We start from the raw sequence: 11,117 nt of genomic DNA, 5'->3' as shown, positions 1-11,117 counted from the left end.
TATAAAGAAATAGGTTTTGAAAATATTATGAACGTGTACTCCTTGTCAGGAGTTTCTGAGGAATGATCTCCTTATCTTTAATCAATAACATAATGGCAGAAATCATTTCTATACAGCGCTACACTCTGGCTTGTACCTTACATTGTTACATCAGGTTAAAACCTGAGAAGGAAATGAAATGTGCCGCAGAACTAGGAAGAGCAGATTTCAATCCAGGCAAAGAAAGCCCAGTCCAGAGATGGCTCAGCTCTAAAGAGAGCAGGACTAGAGGGAGTTTCAGCCAGGACAGTGGCGGGGTCACAGCAGGGGAATCTGGGTAACACACCTGGCAGGCGCTTGGCGCAGCTGAGGCAAGACGGCGAGGAATCTGACCAGACTGCGGCAGCCTGAAGGCAAGGGCAGGTGCTGCAGGTTGGGGCCAGAGGGCTGCTACATTCCCAGCTGGGGGACCCTGGCAGGTGGAAGCTCAGAGGAGCAGTGAGACCAGTCCTCAGACTTCCACATGGAAATGCCCCAAGGAGCAGAGCTCCTCCACGTCACAGGCCTGTACCACGTTTAGTCAATTCTACTCTAAATATGGCAAATTACCAGTTTAGGCCAGAACGCTTGGTATTGGTTGTATATAGTATCAGAAATAATTTTATAGCTTGTAATAAAATGTTATAAATATCTTACTGTGCTTTTGAAAAGGTGCCAGTCTCCAAAATTCATACCCATCTCTTTCTTCAGTTCATCAATGTTACACTGAGCTAACACCCGGCCATTTATGTTTGCCTGAGGAAAAAAACCAACAACTATAAAGACCATAAAATATAAATTTTTTTGAATTACTAGTGATTAAAAAGTATAGTTATATTTACTTTTTTAAAAATCTTATTTATCTATTTGGTATGGGGTCTCGCTACACAGTTCGGACACAGTGATCTTCCTGTCTCAGCCTCCCTAGAGCTGGGATTATAAGTGTGTGCCACCACCCCTGGTTCTAGGGCTGGCACAGTGTGCCCAAGGTTCCAGGGCTGGCATGGCATACAGCACCACAGATCGAACCTAAGTCCCTGTGCTTGCTAGGCAGGTGCTTAGACCACTGAGCTATCTCTGCAGGCCCACTTATATTTACTTTTTTATTTTTGGTGGAACCGGGGATTGAACTCAGGCCCTTGCACTTATCAGGGAAGCGCTTATTCTACTGAGCCGTCTCCACGGCCCCCTGTATTTACTTTTAAGGAAGTCACTAAAGACTAGAACAGTTGACCCCCAAAAGATCACCAAGTGATCTGAATTTGAACTAAAGCTCCTCGGGGCTGGTGAGATGGCTCAGTGGTCTAAAGCACCTACTTAGAACAAGCTTAGCAAAGCACAGGGACTGCGGTTCAATCCCCCAGCACCACATGCCAGCCAGCCCTGCCCCCTGGTGGGCTGAGCTGGCCACACACACACACACACACAAATAAATAAAATTTTTGAACTAAAGCTCCTCACAATAAATAAATAGACAGAGGTCAGGAAGACAGCTCAGTGGTATCAGAGCCTGCCTGGCAAGTGCAAGGTCCCGAGTTCAATCCCCAGTACTGCCAAAAAATAAAGAAAGAAAGAACTAAAGCTCTTTTTCACCTTTTCAAGTGTGGAACATTCAAGTGAAATCACTTCTCAAGGATCCAGCCACCAACTAACCCTCCCAGCCGTTGCCCGCTGCCCACCCTGCCATGGGCGGCAAGCAAACTGTTAGTTTTTCTTTTCTAATCTCGGAAAAGACAAAGATTATCCAGACTGCTGGGAAGGGAGAAAGACAGCTGTCCTGAGGGTGTTGCTGATGATGTTCAAGTAAAATCTAAATAAAGTGTGCCTGACAGGCTGGCTGATGGGTTACAGTGGGGGCTGCACAGAAGCCAGGCCCACCTTCCACTCCCCACACGCAGTACACTCACACTCTCACACATGTGGTCTCTCACTTTTGAGTCTTTTTACTGCCAGTTTCCCTCAAATAAGAAACAACGGTGTCTTCTTTGTTGATAATAGGTATCTCAATGATTTTATGAACTATAAAACCTGACTTTATTAACTCTAGTAGAATTTTGGAACACCTGCACTTAAAATCAGTAGGATGTTCAGGTTTCATCACATTCTGGAGAGAGGATCAGAAAGAAAGAGGGAGCTGCCAAAACCTTCTGACCCAAAGTGAGGAGAATAGCAGAGTGCTGTGCACGCATGCTGGCGATCATTTGAAACTATTCTCTTCAATGCCATTCTCGAAAGTACCTCAATATCAGAGGCTCACTGCTGATGCTCTACTTAAATACCCTGATATAAAAGTGTAGGGCTGGGGAGATAGCTCGGCAGCCTAAGCGCCTGCCTGGCAAGCACAAGGACCTGGCTTTGATCTGGTACCGCATTCTGTGCTGGCTCCAGGTTCCTGGGTGCGCCATGCTGGCCACCAAAACTGGGTGTGGTGGTGCACACCTATAATCCCAGCACTGGGGAGGCTGAGACAGGAGGATTACTATGAGTCTAAGCTTTGTAGGGAGACCCTATACCAAATAAGTAAATAAAGATGCTTTTAAAACATTTTTTTCAAATAAATAAAAGTGTGGCTGGTTGGGGAAACCTACTATAAATAGACTCGGTTAACTATGCCTAGGGGACACTCTCCCTGCCAGCCCTGGACCACTGGGTTAACTGTTAGAACCAAGCACAAGCTCTTGAAAGAAGAGCCTTCCACACAGGTATCCACTTTGCAAACCCATGCTGATATGGTTTCAAGTATGACCGGTTAAGTTCTGTCTGCTGTGAAAATGAGAGATTATGGGAAATAAAGCAAACGTGGCTTACTTTGACAATCACGAAATCCTGAAAATATACATTAGAGGTTGAGTATCTTCCCCTAAATGACTGGCCCCACAGTGCCTCAAATTCCAGGGTTTTCCTGGCTTTGGAACATCTGCACAGACTTTAGAGGCTGAGCACCCCATCTGAAATCGGAAGTCTAAAATTTATACTGGTTCTCCAGGTCAGAAATTTCAGATTTTGGAGCTCTGTGGATTTTAGACTTTTATAGTAGGGGTCCTCAACCTGTACTATTAAAAAAACAGGCCACGTAAGAAAAAGCCTTTGAGCGATCTCTGCTCTCACTGGGAAGATGAGCTGCTCAACTCAGTGTGAAAGCCTGTGTTTCTCTTTGGACGCCTCAAACAAATGTGACATGAAGTGTAGCTGCTTTACTGATTACCCATTCCCCAGCCAAGAGACAGAGGACAATGCTAGGCTGCAGAACAGCGGGGCCATGTTTTCACACAGGCTCCGCTGTTCTAACAGAGACCCCCTAAGGCACTTAGACAGAGTAGGCCCACCGAGGCAGCGGCACGCGCATCACCTTTCGGATGGTGGCACAGTACTGAGGGAGCAAGCTCTGGTCCAGCCCCTCGATCTGCTTCAGCTTCTCACACACGGCGTCCACATTCATTGAGTTCAGGGACAGCACTGGTCCAGTGGCCGGGCCTGATCCCTGCTAAGTTGAGGGGAAGACACAAATATACCAGCAATTAACACCAGATACATAGGGGTGAAGCAAGAGAAAAATGCATTCAGTGACACTACTGAAACACAGTATAAACAAGAACTGCCACCAGGGAACACATTCAGTTCTGGTTACCCCTTAATGAGCACCAGGCAGGGCTGCTGGTCATAGCCTCTAAGACAGAATATTGCATGAGGCAGGCTGGGGTGGCTCTCAGGTGTTCACAGCATAACTCCTTAATAAGGGAAAAGAAAGAAGTTTTGAGGGCGAGTCTAGTCCTGTCTCCGATGTGGTGACACTCATGAGCCACATCCCTGTGGCCCCTGCATTGCCCTCTAAGTGGCCTGAGAGGCTGTGAGAGAGCTTCCAAGTCAGGGGTCCATTAGGACCAGAACCCTCGCTGATCATGCAGTTTAATTTCCTATTTAATTTGCTCCAACTATTTCCAAGGAGATTACAGAAACTAAAACCACAAAGGAGAGGACGAACCAACAAAGATAATGATGTTCCAGTCTATGCTAGTTACCTTTGTTCTAATTGTTAGATGATACATAACATCTATTACATCCTCAAGAGCATGTGAATTTATAATGTATTTTCTACTCCTTTGTCACTTTGGGGACAAAAACAGACTACTGACTAGTCAAAAATGTACTATTATTTAAACATTATCTGTAATGTGACAATTGGATGTAATACTATTGCTACTGCTAACTGCACAAATATAGTGTGCATATTTATATATTAGATATTACATGTCAGTATAAATATAGCTAAGGAATGACAGTACAGTGAACAGTCAGAATAGTAATTCTGTGAGTGTCAGGGAGCCTGAGCAAGTAGGATACAGGCCCATGTAAGTATGGAGATTAATGACCTGGAGTATGTTGCATAAAGCACACATATTTATAGGGTTTTTTTTGTATATACTGTTTTTAATTAAATATAAATTTAATATGTGACATATATGGCCCAGGGTTGAATTGCTTTTAGAGCATAAAGAGTGAAGCACTCGTCTTTCTATGATTTAGTTTTCATATCACTACACTGTTCTGTTTCCTGCCTGTACGAACACAGGCAATATTCAGAGTATTAATTATCCATTCTCTACTTCGGAAATGCTTTCTATGAATTTTTAATACTATATTTGTATTATCTTTTTCTTTTTAAATAGCTTTATTGAGATATAATTCACATGCTATATTAAACCATGAAATTCAGTAATTTTAAAGTTCATTCACACAGTGTGCGCATCAATTTTAGAACACCTTCACCTCCAAACCCTGTCCTTCTCTCCCACAGCTCTGCAACTATGGTCTTGCTCTCTGGATCTGAGTGCTTCACACGCACACCTCGTGTGACTGGGGACCTTCCTTGTCTGCTTTCTTCCTCAGTGTGGTATCCCCAAGGTTATCCACCGGCACTTTGTTTCCTCGACTGCTGGACAGTATTTATCTTTCTAGTGATCTCCACTGCTTTCACATGCTCTTCTCCCCCAACCCATCTCCTCACCCTGGATACACCTGCATTTATATATTGGCTTTGATTCAAAAATCATAAACAACTAACTTTTTCCATATTCTGGAGTATATAGAACATTTACTTATTATATCTGAATAACTATATAGATGCACACAGACATCAAATTCTAACAAAATTACAATCTTACCCTTGAGTGTAAGTTGGACTTTATCAAGGGTTAAATTCTCAGTTAATGAAAAAAAATTAAATGTTTCTTTGAATAAAGGGGAAACACTAATTCCCTGCCAGATCATGGTCACAATAATCTTACATAGTAAAACTATTTTGAAACCAAATAAATCTTATAACCTCCCAAATAATTTTTTAGATAGAAATCTCAGGAAAGGAAGGAGAAAGAATACTATAGTTCTAAGGAAATAAAAAGCATTTTCAACAATTCAGCAGATAAATCCCTTTTTTTTTTTTTTAGTTTTGAGACAGAGTCTCAGTGTGTAGCCCAGGGTGGCCTTGAGCTCACAGTGATCCTCCTACATCAGCCTCCCAAGTGCTGGGATTACAGGTATATGTCACCACATCCAACTTCAGCAGATAAATTCTCTCTTTTTTTTTTTTCTTTTTGAGATAAGATCTCACTATGAGTCGAGGCAGGCCTTGAGCTCACTTAGTAGCCCAGGCTGGCCTCAACTCACAATGTCACAATAATCCTCTTGCCTCAGCCTCCCAAGTGCTGGGATTATAGGCATGTACCACCATACTTAGCAGCAGACAAATTCTTAGTAGAAACTTAATAAGAGTACTTGGAGAATACACAGAATAGTTCAAATTATAATATCATGCGTTCTTACTTGAAATTTACCTGTTCTGAGAGCAATGATTTCAACATTTTGATTTGATAAATCAGAATTTATCTTTTTTTTTTTTTGCGGAACCAGAGAATGAACTCATGCCCTTGAGCTTGCCAAGGAAGCGCTTATTCCACTGAGACATCTACCTGGACCCACAAAAAAAATTAAAAAAAAAAAAAAAAAAATTTCTAATACAGAAAACTGAATGCAGCTAGTATAAACTTTAAAATGTACACAAATCAGAACTTCTCCAGGTAAAGGTAAAACTATCAAGACACTAAAATTACCATGAGGGAAGTGTTTCACTTTACAACGTAAGTAGACTAAAACTATACTCTGAAACATTATCTGGTAAATTTATGAAGCAAGCTTTAAGTTGATTAGCCAGAGATGAGCGCCATGGAAAGACTGAAAGCAGCTATACAAGAAACTCAAAGCCCCAAAATAAGCAGAGATTTATAAACAGCCCAGCATGAGGTAGCGAACGATTGCTTCTAAGCAGGCCAGCACGCAACCAGCAGAGAGTGTCTGTACCTGTCTCTGTTTGTTAAACCCAGGGTCACACAGCTTTGAGGAAGGAACAGAACAGAGTGAGGAAAACATCAAAAAGACAAGGATCCTGTACTCCCGTCAGACCCATCATTCCTTTAATTCTGAACAAGCCAATCTTCTGCATTCATGCACACACACAGAGGCTCACACACAGGCACATGCATCCAGGCACATGCATGCACACACACACGTACACACATGTTAATTTCATTAACATGAGCTCAGTGATTTTAAAAGTGTGCTCTCAAAATTCTTATTTTCTTTATTACAGAAGCTGTATCATTCAATGCTCCTCCTAAATTTTAAACCATTTAATAATAAGGCTTATTGATCATAAAATGAAATACCTAGCCACATGTAGTTTTCACTGGCAAATACACTTTCAGCTTGGGGTTTGTTTCATTGGGTATGTGGACAGTAACAGATATCTCACAAGGTATTTCACTTTTTTTCTTTTCTTTCTTTTTTGGTGGAACTGGGGATTGAACTCAGGCCCTTGCGCTTGCCAGGGAAGCACTTATTCCACTGAGCCATCTCCCCAGCCCAATAAGGCATTTCAAAAGCAAGGCCCTGAGAGCCTCTCAGTCTAAGAAATTGTAACTGCAACAGAGAAAAAGAAACCTACAGCCTATGATGAACATATGTATTGTAGTGACACAGATTTTTCAAAGCTCTAATTCAAACAACCACTGCTGCTACTGTTATTAAATTGGTGGCATTGCCTGGCAAGCACAAGGTCCTGAGTTCAATCCTTAGTACAAAACAGTGTGTTGGCCCCACCCTCAGGGCACATTGAGATGGTGATTGTGACTGGGTGTGGTGACGCTTGCCTATAATCCCAGCGCTTGGGAGGCTGAAGACAGGAGGATCACCACAAATTGGACCTATGTAGTGAGACCCTGTAGACCCTGTACTAAAATACATAAAAAATAAACAAAAAATTGGTAGCAAATTTTCTTTTTCTTTTCTTTCTTTCTTTTCTTTTCTTTCTTTTACAAGACCTCACTATGAAGTTCAGCTTGACTTGAACTTACGATCTTTCTGCTTCAGCCTCCCAAGCAGTGCATTATAGGCACTTTCCATGCCTGGCAAATATTCCTAAAATACATAAAATAGCATAAACGTGACTAATGACAGTGTAGCAGAGATAATTTACATGCCACTTCAGAAAGGAGGTCTTGCTATGCATCTTTTAACAGAACAGTATGTGGAACATGTTATGGGAACCCCATTTCCTAGACTATATGTGTGTGTGTGTGTGTGTGACTGTGTGTGTGTGCCAGAAACTTAACTCAGGAGCTTGAGTTTGCCAGCCAGGCACTGTACCACTGAGCTATCTCCCCAGCCCTTAACATCATTATTTTCTTTCATTGGTACCAGGCATTGAACTTGGGACTCTGCGCTTGCCAGGCAGATGCTTATGCCACTGAGCTATCTCCCCGGCCCAACGTATTTTTAAGGGCAATCTAACAAAAAAAAAAAAAAAAAAACAAGTACTAAAATAAAAAACAAGTACTAAGCAACTGCAATGTGATCCTTTTTCCTTTTGTAACTTTTAACGATACTCTTGACTTCCACTGATAAGATTACTATAATTTCAGTTCTGTGAACATACTCTTTTTTTTAAATATATTTTAGGAAAGGGTCTACAGGGTGTTCAGGGTCTCACTGCTAGATCAGACTCTTGGTGATCCACCTGTTTACAGCCTCCCAAGAGCTGAGATTACAGGCCCGCGCCACCACACCCAGTCTCAATTGCCTAAGGGTGGAGCCGGCACGGCAGGCCTGGGGGATCAAACCCCTGGCCCCTGTGCCCGCTTGCAGGCACTTTAATGCGCTGAGCTATTTGGCTGGCCCTTTGTGAATATATCCTAATCACTTTGGCTGAAATTCATTAATTGTTTAAGGGAAAATGATCCCTTGTTGGAGTCTGGTATGAAGACCTGCACCCAGGAAGTAAATATAGTTTTTCACTATGCTTTATTGAAAGGGGAAAATAAGTGAGCACTTTTCCAAATGCCAACAGAGCAATGAAAGCACAACTAAAATACTGTTCAAAGGGTGTGTGCTATAGGGCTGGTGAAGCTACTGTGGTCCTCACAGTGAGCCTCAACTCCACGGGTCCCAGCTCTTACCCACGGCATCCATAACTCGCTTGTCTGGATCTTCGCCTGAACACAGGAGGCAGCCTGGTTGGGCACACACTTAGTTGAACACAGCTTATAAGTTGTAAACCAGTGGTGGAAATCAATATTCCCAAAAGTGAGCACTTTTTACTTGGTCACTCTGTGAACTCGATCTTACTTTGTAGAAAGCAAGACATGCACTTTTGAAAACTCTGACTAAGCCAGCAGTGTGCATCAATGGAGGGATAAACTTCTCATGCTGAGCTCAGCAGCAAGGCACAGCAGCTCAGTTGTTGGTGTCTGTGACACGGGATTGCACCCGGGTGTTCTCAGAGCTATGTCCCCAGCCTTTTGTTGCACTGTAGTACACTAAATTGCCCTGTATTGTATATATTTACTTATTTATTTTTTTGAGACAATGTCTTGCTAAGTGTCTAAGTTACCCAGATGAGCTCCAACTTACAATTCTTTTGTCTCAGCCTCCTAGAGTTGTGGATTACAGGCATATACCACCACACCTGGTTCACTAGGTGTTTTAAGTGGGTTCTTACACATCTGAGCTCCCCATGATGGCCATGGGAGGTGGCCACAAGACTACAGCAGGACAGTCATTCCCCTGGCTAATGCTATGCAGTTAGGATTTTACACTGCATCTCTATGCTTGCTTACATTTCTCACTGCCACTGTGCCACTGATGGTCTCTGTGTGCCTAAGGTTAGCTAAATTTTAACTCTGTCCCCAGGAGCCTGAGGAAGGAAGGGGCAGCAATGTGGCCCCAGGCCTGTGCCCCTGGTTTTGTGAACAGGAGTTCAGCTTTAGATCTCACTCCTGAAGAACAATGCTCTGCCTAGAAATGAGAAACACTGGCCCAGCATACTGTGGGCCTCACTTTATTTTTCCTTTTTTTTTTTTTTTTGTAAGAATGGGCATTTACTCACCCTCAGTGATAAATTTTAGGAAAAAGTCTAACACGGACACTTATATTTTATAATGCCTTGCCTTTATGTGAAACACGAGGATGTTTTTATAATCTACCTAATAAATCCTTGGCTAGACTTGACAAGCTAGAGTCCCTATAATGTTAAATGAAAGAAAACCTAACTATTTCCCTAAGGATCTGTCTTTTAAAGATTGACCAGAAACTCCTGTAGTAAAAAGATGAGCCCATGTATTACTTCAAAAACAAAAAAACAAAACAAAAAAAAACAAAAAACAAAATATATATATATATATAAAACAGTTGGTTAATTCTCTCACATTAGTCTCTATCTGTAATGACAGTTCAAAAATGTTTGTTCAGCTCCTGACCTATCTTATTTCTTTCTCATACAGAGTGTGTGCAGGGGGTCGGTGGCCAAGTGTCAGGTAGTCAACTGTGAGTCCTGCTAGAGCACCCAGCAATGGTCACATGTATAAGTTCTTTACATTTCCACCACTGCTTTCAATTCAACATTGAACTGTGCATCTACTTGGACTACTCTTCTACAAAACACATCTTACATGCTATGCCATTAGTAAGTTTTTAAAAGCAAAGGAAACTGGGTGAACATCTATTATGCACTACAGTAATTACAAGACTATCTTTTATTATTAAAAGAACCACAAATGCTATGGTTATTTTACTAAACAAAGGCACTAAAACAGGCAAAGGACCTTGATGCATGGTTACTGGGCTCCTAAACATGTTTCAGGAACCGTGTTATTTCCCCTTCTCCAAAAACTCATTGCAAAACAGGCCTTTCCCAATAGTCTCTGGAAGAAAACTACACGTTCTTTTTCAAGTGTTTGCCAACAATCTGGAGCACAGGAATAGCTACTGGTGTGGCAGGTCGGTCTTACCAAACCTATCACATTCTGTGCATGATCTGATTTCCATCACAAAGCAGCTGAGAAATCATGGCCTCAAGGATGGCGGCACAAGCGGGAATTTGGACTCAACTGAAAGTCACTCCTGTGCAGAATGGAGGAGTCCCACAGAGATTCCATATGTGCCCAAACAGAATTTGGTTCTTTGTGTTTCTGCAGGGCTGGGGACAGAACTCAGGATCTTGCACATGCTAGGCAAGTGCTGAGCCAGTGAGCTACACCGCTGGCTCCTGAAAGATTTTAAGGCTCAACACAAATATTTCTTACTAAGTACATAGTCTTAGATAATCATTACCAAGTGACTTTCTCTATGAGGTTTTCTTTTTCTTTCTTTCTTTTTTTTTTTTTAAATCTAACTTAAGGTTTTAAGGAATACAGCAGTACCTTGGTTCCCAAACTTAGATTGTTCTACAATTTTGGAAAAAATGGCCACCTTTATGTTTGTGCAAGAAAGATGGCTACAGTCACATTTGTCACCTAAAGCAGAGTTTATGAACAAAAGCAAAATTTGGTCAAAGCTTCTGTTTGCAAACAAAATTGTTTACATCAAAAGCATTAGTGAAGTCAAGTGTGGTAGCATACATGTGTAGTGCCAGCACTCAGGAGGCTGGGGCACGAGGATCACCATGAGTTCATGGTCAGCCTGGACTACACAGTTAGTTCAAGGTCAGCCTGAGCTAACATAGTGAGATCCTGTGTTTAAAAAAAAAAAAGCATTAGTGAAACATGGTTCCA

At 42.0% G+C, this 11,117-nt stretch overlaps 1 protein-coding gene across 12 annotated transcripts in view; it reads right to left on the bottom strand.

Moving 5' to 3' along the window:
* Kidins220 (kinase D interacting substrate 220) overlaps positions 1–11,117 on the bottom strand; it is a 91,244-nt gene that overhangs the window by 9,135 nt on the left and 70,992 nt on the right. For 6 of the 12 annotated variants that reach the window (XM_023704792.1, XM_023704793.1, XM_023704795.1 and 3 more), the window contains 2 exons: positions 3,368–3,499; positions 676–774 (listed from right to left, as the gene is read on the bottom strand). In XM_023704792.1, the coding sequence (XP_023560560.1) occupies positions 676–774; positions 3,368–3,499 (231 nt within the window). Of the gene's footprint in view, positions 1–675; positions 775–3,367; positions 3,500–6,372; positions 6,406–8,525; positions 8,562–11,117 lie in introns of all 12 variants that reach the window. The other 6 variants (XM_023704789.1, XM_023704787.1, XM_023704797.1 and 3 more) reach the window with 2 other exon arrangements.

Source organism: Octodon degus, unplaced genomic scaffold, assembly GCF_000260255.1.
Source record: "Octodon degus isolate 3935 unplaced genomic scaffold, OctDeg1.0 scaffold00204, whole genome shotgun sequence".
In the NCBI taxonomy this organism is placed as follows: domain Eukaryota; kingdom Metazoa; phylum Chordata; class Mammalia; order Rodentia; family Octodontidae; genus Octodon; species Octodon degus.
The sequence above is the reverse complement of the archived record's forward strand: the minus strand, read 5'-3'. Positions and strand labels throughout refer to the sequence as shown.